This window comes from Pelmatolapia mariae, linkage group LG10_11 (assembly GCF_036321145.2).
Source record: "Pelmatolapia mariae isolate MD_Pm_ZW linkage group LG10_11, Pm_UMD_F_2, whole genome shotgun sequence".
Lineage (NCBI taxonomy): Eukaryota > Metazoa > Chordata > Actinopteri > Cichliformes > Cichlidae > Pelmatolapia > Pelmatolapia mariae.
In genome coordinates this window covers 41,819,652-41,840,133 of record NC_086236.1, presented here as the reverse complement: position 1 = coordinate 41,840,133, position 20,482 = coordinate 41,819,652, and the positions used below count along the sequence as shown (strand labels likewise).

At 39.5% G+C, this 20,482-nt stretch overlaps 1 protein-coding gene across 1 annotated transcript; it reads right to left on the bottom strand.

Annotated features, from left to right (window-relative positions):
- Positions 1 to 1,718: 1,718 nt before the first annotated feature.
- Positions 1,719 to 4,501, bottom strand: mc2r (melanocortin 2 receptor). The gene is made up of 2 exons (XM_063488189.1): positions 4,149 to 4,501; positions 1,719 to 2,274 (listed from the first exon to the last, which is right to left on the bottom strand). Exons 1-2 carry the CDS (start codon positions 4,499 to 4,501, stop codon positions 1,719 to 1,721), a joined length of 909 nt encoding a protein of 302 aa, XP_063344259.1.
- Positions 4,502 to 20,482: the final 15,981 nt, after the last annotated feature.

Here is a 20,482-nt window from a genome sequence, read left to right as displayed (position 1 = left end):
TGGACTCAGTGTTCCTTTGGAGGATTATGTGTTTACACCCAATGCAACCAGACCCAGTTGCACATTATTTGTAAATGGCCTCACTGCAAACACCTTGCTTGTTATCTGTACACGGGAGAAGTTGTCTGCCCTGCTAAGCTGAACTTTTGAATGACATCACTTGTCATCAGCCAGTTTTCTGCCTGCTGCTGTACGCCCTGTGCTGCATTAGTGCTACACTTAACAAGCAAACTTCTCAAATCCGCCCGGTAGCACAGCAGTTTCTGCTATGATCTGAATGTAAAGTCACTGCTCTATTGAGTCACTGTGACCCCCAGTGATCACTTCTCAATGCCACCCTACTGGGTATGTATAAAGCTATGTAAAGCTGCTGTAAGGCTGCACTTGAAATGTAAAAATGAATGTACAAATAGCTTCACTATACCTTCTGTAAGCGTGTGTTGGTGGTGTCTACCTCCAAACTGAGAAGCTTGACAGATTTTTACTGGAAATGCAGCCATCTGCTGAAACTGCTCTTTCATACAGAATGTTGCTGTGTGGTAGATACTAAAAGAAATGAGTTATTTGCTGTTACGTATTAGTATTTATTGCAAAAACAGAAAGTTGTTTATATTGTTGATGTTTTCAGGCTGATGCATTTTGGTTTGCGGATGGAAAGTAATATAAGAGTTGTTTTAAGAGAAAACAACAGCACTAAAAGGATGTTTTTCTTCGTTCAGTCTTGTAATTGCCTTACTGTTGTTTCCTTTAATGTTTATTGCAAGTACTTTGAAAATGTAAGATCAAAAAAGAGCATATGAATATGTGAATAAATGTATAACACAATGAAAAGTGCTTTGAATATTGATGTAAAATTGTACATTGTTTTGTCTCCATTATAAGTTTAATTAGTAAAAAAAACAAATACTTTGCTAAGTGTACATCCACTTCCAGTGTAGCATTTGTGCAGTTTTGCAGAATGATTCATTGTTGCTGATTATTGTGAAGTGCTCCGTTCTCATTCGCACAAAAACCAGCAGCAACAACACTGAACATTATATGTTCCTGGATCAAGGTTTAGCTTGTGTTTTGATTGCTAGTTGCATGCTAAGTTCTGTGTATATGTGCAGTGACACAATGCAAACAGCTGTGGGATCATGTTTCATGTTCGGTGATGGCATGAAGAAATGTAAACGTGAGCTTCAGTTCAAATAAGTGATGTTTTGCTGGCTTAAGATGACTTATTTTTATTGTGCCTGAATAAAAGCAGATAGTGAAATGAGAGCGTTGTCAATTTATTTTTCACATTTGTAAATGTGGATATCGTGTCACTCAGGTTTGAGAAAAAAAATGCATGTTCATTGGTAACAGGCTCTATAAAATGGATGCGTTGGGATGTTAGCACAGGAGGTTCATTTCAAACATGAATGCATTGACACTTGGTGTGAAAGTAGGTAACATCCGAGTGTTGGGAGAAAGGAGGAGACAGTGGATTCAAGCAAAACAGAGAGGAGATCGACGGACAGTAGTCAGTGCCACAGTGCCTATTCAAATACACAGGATGTTAGAATGTCTCTAAAGAATGCCCTTTGGAGAAAACAGCTGCTTAGCAGCAACAAAGTAATCTGTTCACAGTTCACTCTAAAATTTGAATATTCAACTGAGCGAAGGACACTTTGATGAAAAGCTAACATTTGACTGGATAAACAGACTAAAATAAAATAAGCAATCAGGTGTCTCTACGAGCAGAGCTTCCAGTCAGAACAAAGCAGCATCTTTCTCAAGGTGTGCCTGAGCTCGGCGATGCGGAAGGCGTATATGGCCGGATCAAAGAGGGCGTGGCTCGTCAGCAGCGCCACATGCACCTGGAACAGCGATCGGTAACACTCGCAGTAAGGGTTCATGGGGCACACCATGATGATGACGAGGTGGAAAAAAAATGGCGACCAACAAACCACCAGCGTCCCAAACAGGATGGTGACGGTCTGGGCCCCTCTCATGTTGCTCCCCCACCGCTGCTGGTGATGATTATTCCTGCCACCAACCGGTAATGCTGCAATCTTTCTGGCATGGATGCGCGCCAGCATGAACATGTAGACATACAGGGAGCAGATAATCACCAAGGAGATGAAAAACAATATGACGAAGCAGATCATGATGAGCTTGAAGTCAAAGAACAATATCATCAGCACGCCCAAGCCCCCGCATACAGTCCAGATGATGCCCAAGATGGCCCCAGTGCGCTGCATTGTCATGATGTTGTGGTATCGGAGTGCATGGAAGATGGTGATGTAACTGGAAGAGAAACAAATCATTTCATATTTTCATAACTTATCACAGGCTGTCAAGGATTGAGTGACTATATTTAACTTCACTGCAGATTCCTCACTTCCCCTCAGCTCAGTCGCCTAAATTTAAGACATTAACTGAGCCTTGACATGATACTGCTGACTAAGACATTAGCAGGGAGCTTTGTGCCACAAAATAATCCTAAATGTATTTAATCCACACTGGATGAACATTTGACTCTTTACAAAACATGTGTTTTGTAAAGAGTCAAATGTTTTTTTGTTTTCTCAGGAGATGGTGAAACCCAAAACAGAGTTAAGAGTTGAATGCATATTAGCCTCATAAGCATTAATTGGGTGACCAATTGTGCGAAAAATGTGGGACATGGTCATGAACATTATCATTAGCTTGTTGTTCAGTCCAGAAGTGGACAAAATTGATTTATTTTGCTCATTATACTCTCCTAATTCCACTGCTAGTTAAGCTTTTTGTGACTGGCTGCCTCTTATAAATAAGATGAATATATGAAGGATATCAGCTCTCTTTTAGAGAGCCAAAAGTATTTTAAAAATTGAAGTCTTTTCTTTTGGCTCACAGGATTACTTGGAAAACTACTGAAGATGGCTATGTTCCATATGAGCATTTAGTATTTCAACTGTAGATATAACTGAAAAATAAGTGAAGGTAAGCAGAGTTCCCTTTTTTAAAAAAAGAACTAGAAATAAATGTGCATATGTTGCATTCTCTTTTTTTTTTTTTTTTTTTTTGACTGATTTTAAAAGATCAAATCACAATGTGTTGGATATTTTCAAAGCATACTGCCTGGATTTGGATAGCTGCCTAAAAGATGGGGAAACAGTATCATTGCAGTAATAAAGTATTCATGATTTTTGGGTAGACACGATGGAAGCCACTGCAGTAAGCCTTTAACTGTACATCAAAGAGTCAGAGCCCAGTGGAAAGCTTTTTAAATTCTCCTTATATAAATATCATCAGAGGATAAATCATTATGGGGCCACAGATCCATAGAGAAACAATTTAGAACATCTAGATTAGAAGCAAATAGAATAAATCATTCGTTGTATGGTAAATATAACATGGTTGTGGGTTCCTGAGGAACTGAGGAGAGCCCCAGATGAGGGGTCACTCAGCAGCCACGGAGCAGTAGCCAGGGGGGTTGCAGTGACGTGCCCGTGAGCTCCGCCGGCAGTCAGCTGTGCCAGAGTGACCGAGCCCCAGGCCGAGAGGCCGAGGGCACCCCACCCCCGAAGGGGCCCGAGCGAGCTCTAGGCTCCAGGCCCCGACAAGCAGCCACCAGGAGTGAGCCGGTGCGTACCTGGACGCCCATCCCCGGACACAAAGAACCACCAATGCACCGATGTCTGAGGTCGTCTGCCACTGGCAGGGGGAGTGGTGGGGGGAGATAGGCCTCCATACCTTGGAGGGCCTGAGATGTCCCTAGAGAGGTGGCGTCTGATACCCAACCTGACATATAGACACAGACAAACAGGCACACACAGATACAAACATCCATTCCCACCCTCATGCTCTCATATGCAGTTACTCAGCACTCACCCAACGTGGAGACAGACATAAATAGACACTGTACACACCATCACACTCCCCAAGCGTACTCTATACCCCAGGTCTAGGTACCCTTGCACCATGGTTGTGGGTTCCTGTAAGTAACAGTCAGTTCTTTCTTTAAAAGGGTTTTCAAATAGCCCTAAGCATTGTTATGCCTTAGAAAATGAGATTTTAGGGGATGAGTAGCCTAGAGTGGAATATATTCATCTCGCCATGAAAACCATTCTTCACACTATAAAATAAACCATTTTAAAAGATATTTCTGTTTCCATATCCAAGAGCTCCATACATACCGGTCCACAGCAATGGCCAGGATACTGAAAAAGGACCCCAAAAATGACATGCACAGCAGGGAGTCGATTGCATCGTCCAGCGTGGTCTCAGAAGAACCTTTCTTATTCAGGTGTCCCACATCAGCAAACACAATCATGAGGTTTTCCAAGGTTTTGGTCAGGCTGGCGATGGTGTGGAAGGCTGCCAGGCTGCAGATGAAGCAGTACATTGGCGAGTGGAGGTTTCTGTTCCGTATGACAGCTACCACAACAAGGAAGTTCTCAGCAAAGCTCACCGCTCCGATGGTGAAGAAGACGGGGTTGGGAACCACCACCTCAGGACAGTCCGATTGGTTCATTAAAGAGCCGTTCATTGTTGGTCAAGACAGTGTTCGTCCAGGATCAAATGCTGATTAAAGGCAGATATTTACTTTGGTGCTATTTTGCATTGTAAGTTTACTAAGTTTACATTAATATTGTTTCAAGAATTGGTTTATATATGAATATTTGCAGTACATTTTAAACTGCATTCATTCTTACATTTACAAAAACATATTAGCTGCTGATCTGTTTTTAACATAGAGATCAAGTTTAAAATGATACCTGTGACGTAATGAGTCCTATAAAGGTCTCAAAATTTAGATTTACACACTTTGCAATATCCTTCAACTTTCTTGTCATCAATAATTTCATGAAATCATGACAAAAATATTTGCTGAAAACCCTAAAAAAGTCAACAAAAAGTAACAATTGTTTTTTTATATAGATACAAATTTGAATTTAAAACACAAATTAACTTTTTTGCTAATGGTATGAGACTTACTGACTAAATTTATGGACAGCTGCCAAACAAAACAATGGAGCTAAACTACAAAAATACAGGCAGCAGGTGTACATATATAAAAAAAAAAAAAAGGTAAAATAATAATGTCACATGCTACATAATGACATAATATTAATGTTGCTTTTAACTGGCTTTCTTTTGTGTTGCTATTAAAAAGAATGAACATTAGTTTATGGTTAATTATATCAGGACTGTCACAACCTTTGACCTATAACCTATTTATCCAAGAGGTGAAAGACTTTGTAACTGGGTTATAAAGATTAAAAATACATTTAAAAAATTAAAATAATAACTAGTTGCAGTAGTTTTCACTAAAGAAATATGGCCATGTTAGATCAGATTTGAGCTTTTCCTTTTAAGCTAAGCTTAGACAATATATCATGTTTTAGTGAGAAAGTAAAATAGTAGTATACAGCTTGTTTGCAGTAAAGAAACATTAATGCTAGATGAGAAACGATAGAAGCAAAGTGGTTCTGAGTTTGGAAATAATTACAAAAGTTCATCTATTGTTACCTTAAAATATAATTGATTTTTGTTGAGTGAAACAAAAAAATAAAAATATAAAAGACCAAGAAACAAAAATTGCTCCACGTGTTACAGCAAGAGTTTAGTCTGACCTCAGATGGAGGCCGTGGGTTGTTTTCAGCTGTCCTCCACTGGGTAATCGCAAGAGTGAAGGTCACGTTTAAGAAAACACGCACAGGGCCGCTGAAAACAGGCAGCTCGCTGCAGCTCCCGTGGAACAAAGTGTCTTTCTCATATATGTCCAGGTTTAAATCGAGGAGTGCTGGCTCCGGTACACCTCAGTCAGCTGTGGCCACATCAGCCTCTCTGCTGTTCACATGAGGGGCAGCCAATCGATTTTTTCTTTCTGTTTATTCAGAGCTCACAGATGTTATTGCCAAACTGGTTTACGTGAGATTGCAGTGCTGTGTTTGGTGGTCTGCTTGTCTTTGAGTCTGGTGCAGATGTTTATGTGATGCTTTCACCTGTAAAAAACAAGCATGTTATTAAAATTCTTCTTCTTTTAAATGTGTTAGAGATTCTACATGCATTGTTTGACAGTTCAATTCTGTGTGAATCATATAGCGTACAACATTTATCTTGTGTTTTGTCTGTGACGAGTTGTGTGACCTTTAATTTAAAGTCTCACAGCTCGCCCGATGTCTGTGTATTCTGCCATTCCATTTGAATGCATTTAGTCCCACCTTTGTAATTGAACACTGTCCTTTTAAATAAAGAAAGCACTTTGTGATCTTGGCTGTGACTCAGAATTCCTGTCAGGCTGCAGTCTGAAGATTATTATAATAATTATATCCAAAAGCCTCTGATCCCTTTTTATTATGGCATTCTCAGAGCAGCTTCAGTGCTCGCAAAGATGCCGCATTAAATCCAGTTAAAGCAACTTTGATTGTTTATGTTTTCTAGTTTATTTTACCATATAAGCATAATAGTTTTTTAAATAGCCTTTCAATGAGACTATTGGCATTTCCACGGCAAAATCATGTCATGTTTCCAAATTGCCACATTTGCCACTATTCGCTTACTTTTAATTTTTATCTTTCAGTTATTATTTTATTAAGTTTAGGTAACAAACACTTGTTTAACTTTGAAAAAAAAATTATATGGTATATATTCTGATAATATAGGGATAAGCCTGCCGTAAATGTCAAGGTCTGACGTGGTAAACTGTGCTGTGTAGACTTATGAAGCAAGTGTTTTTGATAGTGCACACATTTGAAGATGACTATATTTTTCTAAATACATGCCAGCTGCTTCTAGCAGTATCATCATCAGCTGACTGTTTGAGCTACATGTCAACATGCTAACTAGGCATGCTGCCAAGCCAAGAAAAGAAATTATATCTACTCTTAAATTAATTAAACTGATTGGTCTTGAGGAAAAGCCTAACATTTGCTGCAGGTCAATTTGTCCTAATGTAATTATAAATAAACTTAAAAGCTAACGTTTGCTGCATGTCATTTTTAGCTCATTTTAAGCTATGTATTTTATTCTTAAATGAAAGATTTTCTATAATAGAAAGAATTCAAGTTGTAATGCAGAGCATCGGAGCTACTGAGGAATGGTGTCAGAATTCTCATTTTTAACTTTGACTTTAACACCTAGCTTGTTCTGGGTGTAGCTGCTTCATATTGAGCAATCGGGGCTAAACTGGTCAAGTGTTAATCCCGCTACAAACAAACAATTTGTATCAATAAAGATAGGATGAATGTACTTTCGTGAGTACTTTACAACTGCCTCCAGGCTGTCTGGTAACAAAGAAAATAAAATGAATGTCCATGAACACAAATCAGTGCTGTCTTAAAGCTAATATGAAGCTAATATGATTTATAGTCAGTCACAAATTATTATTATAATATCAGCTACATCAGCTAAAGCTATCTATCTGAGACCAACCAAGAGTCCATGGCACTGGAATATCGACTGTGGCTTTGCACGATTGGCTCTTCAATGCCTGAAACTGTCATTTGTTACTGCTGCAGCAACACATGATCAGCTGGGTAAAGTAGACCTGTCTTACAAGTCATTTCCAATTTTTTAGGAAGTGCAGGCTAACAAATGTTACTACAAACATTTGGATGCCACAAGGTATGGCGTTATTTTTGTGCCACTATTCTGAGCACACGTAAAAAAAAATTGAGCGCACATAAAAAAAATTTGCAGGTGCAAGTGTTGCATTTTGAGGAGAAATTTATTTTGAGCGAAGAAAAGCTAAATTTGAGTGAACAAAATTCATTGCTGCGTGCAAAAAATGTATTTCAGTGTTTGTTATTATCCATACACACACACAATAGCAGCCCCTCTCGTTCAGTTTTTGCACTTGCGCTTGCTCGCTATGCTATGTGTTGCTCGCGCTCTCAACATTTCTGCCTGTGCGCGCTCAACTCTTTCTGTACACCGTTATATTTGTGCCACAAAACCAGCCAATCACAGACTTGGATGCAAAAAAAATCTGATTGGCTGTTTTGGTCTCCAATCAGCTCGAAATGACGGAATGCAATATCCCAGAATCCATTTCGTCCAAAACTCAAACCAGGCAGTGGCGGAGGAACACAGAGTGGCGGAGTTTGAAATATTACTCTTTCTGGGTCACAAAATAAACTTTTAAGATATTTTCATGCGAGAATGGTGCTGTGTAAACTTCAAATATCTGCTCGATTTATCAAGTGACGCGGGATCGATCAACTGCAGACCAGACAACAAACGACGGAGGCTTCCAGAAAAGTGCAATCAAACGATGAGTTTATTAGCAGCGGAGAAGACATATCAGGATATGTTCTCTGACAAAAATACATGTGAAGAACATTTATAAGGCACTGGGGTATACGCCCCCCCATGGCACACTGGGGTACCCGCCCCCCCATGGCGTCAACACAAGTCAAGAGTTCATCACGTACAGTCAATATCTTGTACATCTTTAATAGTTATAAACAGACCTGAACCAGACATATAACTTCCCTTTTCTGCAACACCTTTAATGCACAATCATGGTCTTAAGCCTTCAGAGCGCCTGAAGGCTGGCTATCACCTTCAGTCCTCTGTTTCCAAATAGCTAAAAAGCAGCCGGTTACCGAAGGGTCAGTGACACTCGCCTTTTAAGGTAACAAACTTCAAGCTGCAGGGTCTCCAAAAGCTAATAATGGACCCTCGTCATTAATCACTAAGCAAACATGACTGCAGGCTGTCTCAAAAAGAGCAGAAGACACTTGGGCCTTCGCTCAGGCCTGCTACTAGATTTATGTGTATTGTAAGCATGCATGCAATTAACCTGCTATGTTCACATCCTCCCTCAACATGTATCACCTGGACACTCTCACCAGTGAAGCTTAAAACCCTCTTGGATGGAACATCAACTCTAAACAAGCACAGTTATGCATTGTGTATAGAATGATCATAAATAAACCTGTGAATGGAAAGGTTAATGTGATGACAAACATATTCAATGCAATAAGAACCCTGTAAACAATATTACTGTTAAAATAATACTGTAAAACACGTTATCAATGCATTCATCATAAGGCAGATTATATAATAGCAATAAAAGAATCTCTGAATCCCAACACAAGACATCACATATTTGCATAAGTGCTCTAACGTTTTCGGAGATGCCTTGTTACCCACCAGCTGACCGGGTGGTCACTCGGGTTAAACATAATATATAAGGCTGAACTGACAAAAAATCACCGACTACACCACCAGGTATTATAGGAAAAAACATAAAGCCTTTGAACTAAAACAAACGCTGTTGTGACAGTGATGTACACTGTCTTGTTGGTATATATGTATGATTTGTATCACCTTCATGTTTCCCTCTCACCACATATCCAAACCGATATCACGAGCAGCAGCTTTTACAGCTGTGGCTCCAGCAAACATCAGCTGATACTAGAAAGTAATATTAAATAAATTCTAACAACAGCTGATCAAGCTTAAACGTGCTGCTATTGTTTAGCGCGACATCCGCTGATTTCCTCTTCCTGGCGCAAAGTGGGCGATAAACAAACAAGAGAGACGATCAGCTGATCATTGATCAGTTTCATGATTGAAGTAGCAACAGGAGAGGGAGGGGAGAGAATGAGAGAAGAAGAGGCAGCTGTGCAACGTAAAGACAGAATAACTCCAGTCTTTTTCATTCTAGCTGAAGTACGGGACGAATCGCGTTCCTTTTCCCCTCAATACGGATGTATTGTAATTGGTCCAGCCCAGAGTTGATCATGACCAATTGGCTAATCCACCACCTTTCATTGTTTATACCGTTACAAAAACAAACAAACAAACATAAAAATGAAAAATCACCATCAGCCCACCGGGCAAATGCCCGGTATGCCCAACGGCCGGTCCAGCTATGCGGTCAGCTGGTGGGTAGTGATGTGTCGTTCGCGAACGAAATGGCTCTTAGAGCCGGGTCTTTGACGTGAACGGCACGAGCCGGCTCCTTATCGCAAGCCGTGAGGTTTTTTTTTTTTCTTTCTCTCACCCTCTCTCTCGCACTTTTTTCGCTTCACTCCGCATGCGAGCCTTGTGCTTTACGCTGGGATGAGGGGAACAGAGCGGGAGGGAGAGAGAGCGAGAGAGAGAAAGAGCCAGGGACAACAACGTCACATTAGAAAGGTACAGTAATCATCCACAACTATTTTCAGTTGCGGATGATAAAGGATTCAGAAAGTTTATTCATGCAGGCCCATATGACAGAGAATGTGCATCTTCTTTTTGTTTTCATATTTTAATTTATATTTAATTGTGTTGTGGTTTGCAGTGTTTTGTGTTGTTTCACTTTAAATTTGTAAAAGGAAAAAGCTGAAAATTTAAATAGTTAAAAATTGAAATGTGAATAGTTGATTTTTGTATTATATGATTTATTTATTACATTTTATGTGGAGTGAATAAATAAAAGTATATTTACGGTGACCCCTAGAGACAAAGCACATACAAACTCCGAAACACCTACGAACTCCTTTTGTGCATAATTTTATATTATTGTTAATAATAAATTAATTAAAGCAAAAAACAACCTGAAGAGCCGGTTCGGAGCCGAAAGAGCCAGCTCTTTTTAGTGAGGCGAACCGAAAGAGCCGGTTCTCTAAAAAGAGCCGGAAATCCCATCACTACTGGTGGGTAACAGGCATCTCTGAAAACGTTAGAGCACTTATGCAAATATGTGAGGTCTTGATAAATCGAGCAGATATTTGAAGTTTACACAGCACCATTCTCGCATGAAAATATCTTAAAAGTTTATTTTGTGACCCAGAAAGAGTAATATTTCAAACTCCGCCACTCTGTGTTCCTCCGCCACTGCCTGGTTTGAGTTTTGGACGAAATGGATTCTGGGATATTGCATTCCGTCATTTCGAGCTGATTGGAGACCAAAACAGCCAATCAGATTTTTTTTGCATCCAAGTCTGTGATTGGCTGGTTTTGTGGCACAAATATAACGGTGTACGGAAAGAGTTGAGCGCGCACAGGCAGAAATGTTGAGAGCGCGAGCAACACATAGCGAGCAAGCGCAAGTGCAAAAACTGAGCGAGAGGGGCTGCTATTGTGTGTGTGTATGGATAATAACAAACACTGAAATACATTTTTTGCACGCAGCAATGAATTTTGTTCACTCAAATTTAGCTTTTCTTCGCTCAAAATAAATTTCTCCTCAAAATGCAACACTTGCACCTGCAAATTTTTTTTACGTGCGCTCAGAATAGTGGCACAAAAATAACGCCATACAAGGCAGGCATCAATGTTCCCTCCAAGCTGCGCACGTGCGCAATTGCACACAGTTGGCACGGTCTCTGCGCAGAGAAAATCTGTGTTGCGCACACAAAAAAAATTCTAACCTGAATTGAAATTAAAGTAAATATGTGCCGACACCGGTGTTTTAGCTAGCAAAGCGGTGTGGCTGATGTGGAGTGAAGCCACGTTAATGACAACGTGTACAACCATTGGAGATGTGAGCAGCACAGACGGAACAATTGACGGAAAAAGTGTGGACTTTATACCAACTTTTAAATTGTGTTGATAGACCACGTAAAACCAGAGTTATGATAAAAAAAATATGCAATGTTTGGTTTCCTTCCTGAATACTATCGTTGTTTATATTTACTGCGGGGAGAAACGGTAAAAACGGCGTTTTATAAGTAAAACGCTCGAAAGCAAAGACGAAACCAAAAAAACCCCACCCTTTCCTATTCGTCGAAAAATGTACCATGTCGACCAATCCAAACATGGCATTTAGTTGTTAAGAGACGGGAAGATGTTTTAGGAGTGACAGCGTGTTTTGAGATGTGAGAGATTTGCAACGTTTAGCTCAAATCTTGTGTAGTTAGTGTGTAGTGTAGTCAATAGTTTTGTTGTGTGTGTCAGAACAATGAGGCGACTGCTGAATGTTACAGGTGTTACAGGAGTGATACATCTCCCGTTGTCAGGCCTGCAGGTATCAGGCTGTTGTTCTCCTTTATCTCATAGTGGACAGAAATTATTTTTTGGAGTGGCACAAATAATTTGTGTGGCATCAAATTTGATGCAGAACAGCTGATTGTTCTGTAAATAGTTTGAAATGTTTATTTAAAAAACCGCCTTGGCTGCATTTTTAGATAAACAGCTGCAAAAAACTTTGTTGTTTGCATAACTCAGTTACTTTTTTGAAGAAGTAACAATATAATTAATTGCCCAACATTGGTCATTATATACTGTATTTTGCAGACAGAGAGTTACAGGACTCTCTCCCAGACCACAGACTCATACTCATAATCAGTGTTGGGAAGGTTACTTTTAAAATGTATTCCACTACAGAATACTGAATACATGCCCCAAAATGTATTCTGTAACGTATTCCGTTACGTTACTCAATGAGAGTAACGTATTCTGAATACTATGGAATACTTAATATATTATCATGCTGTTTACAACTACGTGAATGTACTATTGCTGTGATTTATTACTGTTACTGAAGGTCCGAAACGTAGTAAAGGGACCTCTGGCTAATACGTCGGGTTAGTGTCGGGCTGGTAGCCGAAAACTAGCTTTACTTTGTTGTCTGGGTCAACTTTGCTTGCGGGAGACAGAGAGAGGCGTTGAAAGGCTGCTCCAACGGAACTTATTGTTTCCGGAGGAAAACACGAACACAGTGTACAGTTGAGTCTTAATAGCTTACTTACAAATGGGCTCCTCAGGCACTCTTCTTGGCTGCAGTGGTTATTATTATATTTACATGCTTCCAGCTCCCGTTTTTGCTCCGTGACAGCTCGGACTTTTCCTTTCTCTCCCTCCCTCGCTCACAGACACATAACGTGTATGACAGTCCATTCTCCCTGCAGCACGGACTACACTGCCCATCAGGCTACATTCTTTAGAGCTATGCCTGTAGCATTCTGCCTTTTAGCTTAGCACAACAACAACAACAAAAAAGCGCTCTCTCACCCAGGAAACAGGCAGAGAGAGAGCGTCACCCTGTAACCATGGCAACCGTAACACTGCCGCCTGGAACAACAAAACGTAGCTGTCAAACAAACCCAAACAATCCTGACCCGCGACAATATGAAACAAGGAAGTACCGCCGTGTATTCCATTTATTTCACCAAAGTAACTGTATTCTGAATACCACCTTTTTAAACGGTAACTGTAACGGAATACAGTTACTCATATTTTGTATTCTGAATACGTAACGGCGGTACATGTATTCCGTTACTCCCCAACACTGCTCATAATACAAGTCAGAGCTTTATTTAAAAAAAAAAAGAAAAAAGAAAGTTGTGTTTTCAAAATTGGAGTTCAAGTTATTTTTACTTCCAATAGTGTTAACATACTACACAGGTCATGAACAAGATTTTTTTTTTAAATTTTCATTGTAAGTGGGCTAAAGCACTTAATTAAAAGTAGTCTAACATAAATGTAAATGCTGTAATTTGATTATTTTAATAAACCATGTAACTTGGATGGATTCGATGCTGGCGTGACCACAGTGCACACGTCTAATGTCGCTCACAGTGGTCCACGGGATCGCTCAGGGAGCTTGTGTGTTCACTCAGACACATGAAAAATTAGAGGGAACATTGGCAGGCATCCCTGTAGGAAGTGTTATGAAAAGTATTGTAAAGTCATGCTTTCATGGTCTGTTTTCATACTGAGCAGTGAATGTTCAGCAGGAGGTGTTTGTCCTCCCCAAACTTGCCTTAGGTTACGTGGAGTTTGACAGGTGTACTGCCCAGTTAAATCCTGCTCCGGGGAAACCCAGTTTCCCGGTGAGTCGGTCCTGCCAGCAGTTGATGCCAGAAGCGAGAAGTCACTTGGAAAACTTCCCCAGGTAAATGAAAAAATAACAAGCTCTCACTGCTTGCTCCAGCCTTTATACTACTGAAATTCTAAATGTAGGTTCTCATATGTTTCCATGCAAAACTATTTCATCTTGGCTGTTGACCTGTATGCAAACTTCTGCTTTAGGTTAACACTCTTTTTTACAACATCCAGCCAACTAAGCTTTGAAATGGTGTCAAGAGTTGGCTTGGAGCAAACTTTTAGTAAATGTTAATGAGCATTTGCTGACATTAATTTGGGTGAATTCCATCTATTCATGCATTTTTCTGCCACTTGTTTGGCTCTAGCTTGTGGTGGCAGCAGGGTAAAGAGAGAAGCCCAGACCACCCTCTTCCTAAACACCTCCTCCAGCTCATCTGTGTGGACACCAAGGCATGCCTCAATCTTTCGGTCACAATCCCGTAATATAGATGGTCTGGTAAATTGAGAGGTTTGCTTTTACAGACAGCTCTCTGTTCACCACAACAGACCAGTACAGCATCTGCACACCAATTCATCTATCAACCTCCCATTCTACGCTCCACTCTTGAGCAAACTTCAAAAGTAACCCTAGCATTGCTTAAAAAGTCTACTTAGAGACCGCATCAGTGCTAATAACACAAAGCCAACACTGATAATTGCCATGCTCACAGTCTTTGTTTCGTACATAAGGATTCTGATAATTGCAAATTAGCACTTTGTCATTACTTTATATTTATTCAGTGTCATAAGCTTCATTTGACAATCGATTTTTACGCTTAATTTATTTGATGGACATGCTAAAAGCCCACTAAACCTAGTAGAGGTAATACTGCTGTCTGTAGCAGTCTTTGAGTAAAGTTTCATAACAGTCCACATGTTATTAAGTAGGGCTGCACAATTTCTTAAATTCAGTCTCAGTCATGATTTTGGCTTCCAGTGAACGTGATCACAATACAAAAAATGTGTGCTTTGCCAGTGCTCCCTAAATCAGTGCCTGATCACAGGCCTGCATGCCCCAGTCACAACTGCTCGTGTTACTCATCAAAACTGTTGTTTTGATGAGTAGCACGATATTTAAAGACAGATATACAACAAAATTCAAACATCTTGGCACAGCAGAAGGTGAAGCTCTTGTCCCTTGCAGATCATCAGATTTGCCACACGTGATGTTAACCGAGAAGAAATGTAACAAGCGAGATGAGTCTGTAACATCAACAAAAGTGAGTCTGAACAGTCTCCACAGCCAACCAGCTCACACTGAAATCACCAACACAAGCAAATTCCATTTGGTCAACGAAATCTGTTCACTGGACTCAGTGAGTAACAAAGGCTCCAGGAAAATGATCGTCCTACTGGGTGAAAGATTATTTCACATTTTGCTACAATGATACTATCCATGCTGTGTACAAAATCCCACAGAGCGAAAACAAAGTTATCTTACAGCTGTCCAGTACTTTGCTACACGTTTTATTCACATGCAGGCACAATAATTGAGGTGAAAAGAAGAATCTATAGCAATTATTTAATCTTGTGTTAAACTTTGATGCATTTTTTAAATATTCTTTTGTTTTCCTTCTAAGAGAGATGCTAAATTTAGGTGAACAAGGAAGCTAGGTGAATATAATGAAGCTAAGATTTCTACAGATGTGAGGATGTGAAAGCCGTGTTCTGTTTACATGACAGTGCAACAAAACATTTTTGTCACTTAAATGATTCATGGCAGGTAGTCATAGTCTCCCGGTTCATCAAAGTAATCACGGTTACATGCAGTCCTAGTATTACGCTTCATCAGTGTATGAGCTTTCTCACTCTCATGAGAAAACACTTTAGTATTATTACTGTGGGCTCCACATATCTGTTGAGTCACTGGTTTGAGCTTTAGCTGGCTGATGCACAGAGATATTTGTCCAAGCTGTTTCATCCTCGACCAAAGTGGTGACTCACCCATTCCCGATTAGTTCTGGCCATTTAAAAAAGGTGCTCAGTTTTTCTCCTGTTATTATTAGAATTTCACAGTTTAGGGTAGGTGGATGAAATAAGTTTAAAATGGTTTTGGAGACGCGCTGTGGGCATACCTCCGTGCTTGTTATGTCAACTGCCAGCAGATGTGGCCAACTGCCATGTTGCCAAATTGTCATCGATGGATTATTTGTTAAGCGTTCTTAAGTGGATCTTAATTTAAAAAAAAACAACAACAACAGAAATTTAAAAAAAAAACCAATGTTTACCTGCCAACTGTATGCTTCAGACGGGATGTTACCTCAGTTTTATTTTGCATTTGTTTAAAGTAGTTAATGTTACTTTAGCTGCTGGTGCAAATAGGTTAAGAAATAATATCATAGTATTTGATATTTGTATGTGTGTCTGAGTGTGATGTCCAGTTATTACTAACTGTTAATAACAATTGGAACTATGAATTAGTGTTACAGAAGTCAGTGGTTACAGAGTTACAGAGTGATGCATGTGGGACAAAAGGTTAATAATTAAATTTAAAGGTGAAGATCTGTTTGAAGGTTAGCCTAATGTTATTGCAAGTAACGGTTATGGTTAAGGTTAAAGTGAGTCTCACTGAAATAAATCTAAATCAATGTAATGTGCTCGGAAGACACAGATGCACAACTATATGTATCTTTGGCACATGGTCAATATTCAGATGCCATTAAACTTAAGGTCAGACAAACCTTGGAGGGCAATGTGCAGGGGGCTGTTATTGATTAAATAGCAACATGAAATTGATTTAACACTCTGAAGAGATCTCCCTGCTGATTTCCTGTGTCACTTATGCCATGCCTGGAGTTAAGCATTAATAAAGGGTGCTCATGATTCCTCTGGTATAAGGCACTTGACATTGGCAAATAACTTTCTACAGAAGTATGGCCTTGATTCTGACCTGAAAAATCAAGAGTTACCTTTTTTAGTGGGGTAAGGTTAATTGGTAATTCTGAATTGCGTATAGGTGTGAATGTGAGTGTGAATGGTTGTCTGTTTCTATGTGTAAGCCCTGCTACAGACTGGTGACCTGTCCAGGGTTTACCCTGCCCCTCGCCCTATGGTAGCTCGGATAGGCGTTGACTTTCCTGATCACCTTAAAGATAGTAGGTGATGTTGAGTTCATATTTGTGTGCAGATCACTCCGATTCACCAGCAAACCAATTAATTCACACATGTACCTGGCTTTGTGCATCTTGACAGTGATGTTAAAGGAGAATCTATTAGCAGCAGTGGAATATAGTATTTAGGGCTTTAAATAATATGTCATCACGTTACCTCAGATGAGCCTTTTCTGTCTAAAGACAGCGATAAAGTCGATGTAACAAGGAGTTTAGATGGATAGTTCCCCCAAAAAATCCTAAATCCAAATATTTCAAATCACACTGTTAACTTTTGTGAGTTTAAGCAGGGTCTGATAAAAGGTGTTTGATGTTGGTTAAAGTCAGGCCACTGCTATACATGGTGGATTAATTCAAAGGACTTGTTGTTTTCAATGGGTGTAAAGTTTGAGCTAGGTGTCTTCTGTGCAAAACTAGAAAAATACTTTCTTTAATGATTTTGTGTACTGAGACATCATATTCAAAATGGCAAGGGAAAATATACATGGTTGATTCAGCAACATTAGTGTTATTTGAGATATGCATTGAGGTAAAGTACAATTTTGTTTGTATAATCTCTTGTTTGACCACAGTTGAATACAATTTCAGTAGTGCCACCCAACATACCAACAAATGTACCATCTAATGGTGTAGTCTAGTTCAGCAAACGCAATCACAGTCACTGGTAACTTTGACAGTTTACCTGCCACAAAGAGTGTAAGCCACAAAGAGTGCCACTGCTGAAAAAGCTGGCTCTTCACAGAGTGCTGTATCCAAGTCCATTAATGGAAAGTTAATTAGAAGGGAAAAGTGTGATAGGAAAAGATGGACAAGCAGCAAGGGTGACTGCAATCCTGAGATGATTGTCAGCAAAAGTTAACTCAAGAGCTGGTGTGAATGCATTAAGAGGCACCATGCACAGATATCTTCAGGAATTGGGAATACAATTTGGTATTTCTTATAGCAAACAACTCCTAAACCAAACTTGTCGTCAGTCTCCTAAATGGATTAAATAATTGTATCTCAGAGATGTTAAGTCCTCTTTTCAGATGAAAGTAAACTTTGCATTTCATCTGGAAAGTAAAGACCTGGAGTTTTGAGGAAAAGTGGAGAGGCGCACAACCCAATGTGTTTTAAGTCCACTGTGAAGTTTCTACAGTCTGTGATGATTTGGGGTGCTGTATCATCTGCTGGTACTGCTGGTGACTGGTCCACTGTCCTTTATTAAGTCCAAAATCAAGACCAAATTAGACCACTTCATGTTTCCGTCTGCTCACTTTTCCAGCAGAACTTAGCACCCGCCCACAGCACCAACCACTATCAGATGGTTTGCTAACTATGTTATTTTTGTGCTTGATTGGTCAGACGATTCTCCTGTCCTGATTATGAGGAGGAAGATGGAAAACATCCAACCCCAAAATACAGACAAGTATTCTAAAAACAATTGAGATAATGGATTTTATATTTTTATGACCTACAATATAAATCATTAGATTTTATGAATATAGAAACTGTTTGGTTAAATACGAAAAGAAATTGGGTAAAATATTACTTATTAATTTGTTTAAACAAAAAGCAATTACCACATTGTGACAGGTTTCCTTCAGGATATGTCTTGTACACCAGCAGAACAGAGCAGGGTTAATTTCAGTGACCAATACTTCTCATCAATAGTCTTCTTTTTTCTGACAAAAACAAAACTAATGCACAAGGACAAAAACTACGATGAAATGCATTGTCACTTTTGTCAACGGATAAAAACAAGATGATTGTGTAGAAAAGTGGGACAAGTTTAGAAGTGATCTCTTTGTGCATTAAGGTTAAAAATGCACATTTGATCTGCCCCCAGGAAACGGTACAGCTTGCTCCTATGTTCCATGTTTCATGAAAATGCCTGGGACGAAGAAGAGCAGACATATGGACACTTTTCACATTTGATGTCAAGGAAAATAAGATGCTTTATATGCAATACACAATAAACTTTCACACTTTATATTTTAGTCAATTGAATCAACTCAAGTCTACTATGATCCTACCAGGCTGGGCTTCAAGGCTGGTATCTGTGTTTTCGTGCTTTATAATGCATTAAGCTGCTGTTTAGGCACAAGCATGACATAAAACTCTCAGTCAAAACAAAGCCACTCATTATCTTTTGTCTCCATCCCTTCCTAAAGTCCCAGATCTCTTATCTGCACTAGCGTTCTTCTGTCTTACACATTTATGGATTTATTCCAATGCACTACATCCCTAGTTTCTGCACAGGATCTTTTTTCCTGTGCCAAAGATCAAACAGCTAGCTTTACAGGACCTGACTATATGATTTATCCTCCCACTCTGCATACCAAGCCACACAAAACCCCCACAGCTAAAGCAGCAGCACTTTAATGACATCTTTAGGGTACTGCAGCTGGTTTGATTAGATCATTTAGCGTCATTAGCTGGAAAAGGCGTGCGCATAGTTTGCTTGGCACAAAGACCAGTGACGCCACAGACAGGATAGTGATGTTCGTTTTTTTTGCAGATTTTGTAAAGTTTTCGTAAGTGAGCTGAAGTATAAAAGGGGTTTATTGAATTTTCTGCTTTTTTCCCTAAAAATGATCACAATTCCTATTAGAACAGTTGCTCAAGTGTGTTGTGATGATGGAAAATTCGACCGTCAAAAGAGGATTTCCATTGAAAGATGATCAAAGCCCTATGAATCAGCCAGAAGGGCACAAAGTGGGAGCAACAATGGTAATGGGTAGAGCTTTAGTTATATCTCCACATAATGCCAGCCCTATCCACCTCTGCCTGCTGTGCTTTCATTTCACAGTTGTCCAGATATTAGCTGGGGTTTTTTTGCTTATACTTTAGGCTAAAATGTCTTTCACCAAAATACATTTGTGATAGGCTTGTTTTCTTCTTTCAGGTCTGCGGCCACTTTAGATATATTAACCTGAACAAAGAATTTTGCAGGTTCCAATAACTCAGAAAAAAGTTATTTCTGCTACTTACAGCTGAGTGAGCATGCACTTAAGGTAATGTACTTCTTTATTCTTTATCTGAAGACAAGACATAGATGAAGATTTAACTTGAGTAGTCTTGCTGAGTCCTTGGTCAGAGTGTAAAATGTAGAACTTTAAATCAAGCAAAATATCACATAAAAGCCTTACTTGTTTCTCAGTCCACTGCCAGCCTTTTAGATGATCTTTTTTTTTTTGTCATCGCCTTTGTAGAGCATCTTTATAAAAGCCACCAAATGAACCCGTGTTCAAGAGGACGTTGTGCAATGAAAGTGGTTTACATGGGAGAGATAGTGGCCACTGTTATTGCACCCTTGAAAGGCTTCCTCACCAAGGCTGTGCTGCATGTGCTGCATGTTATTTTGTTTTTCTTTTACGTCAGCATCTCTATTTGTGAGAGCAGTATAAGGGCAGCTGGTATACTGCCCTCGCTCTCCTCCGCTTCTCTCTTTGTCTCTCAGGAAAAAAATACTCCTTTATTTTTCTATTGGTGGTCTAAAAGTGGGATTCAAACAATCTGAGGTTGAAGAGTATATATTAGAAATGGCTCTCCATCAGTGTTTCACTGAAATTTCAGTTTTTGTTCATTCCTTTCCTAGATGTAACAGTTTTAAAGAATGGCAATACTTTAAA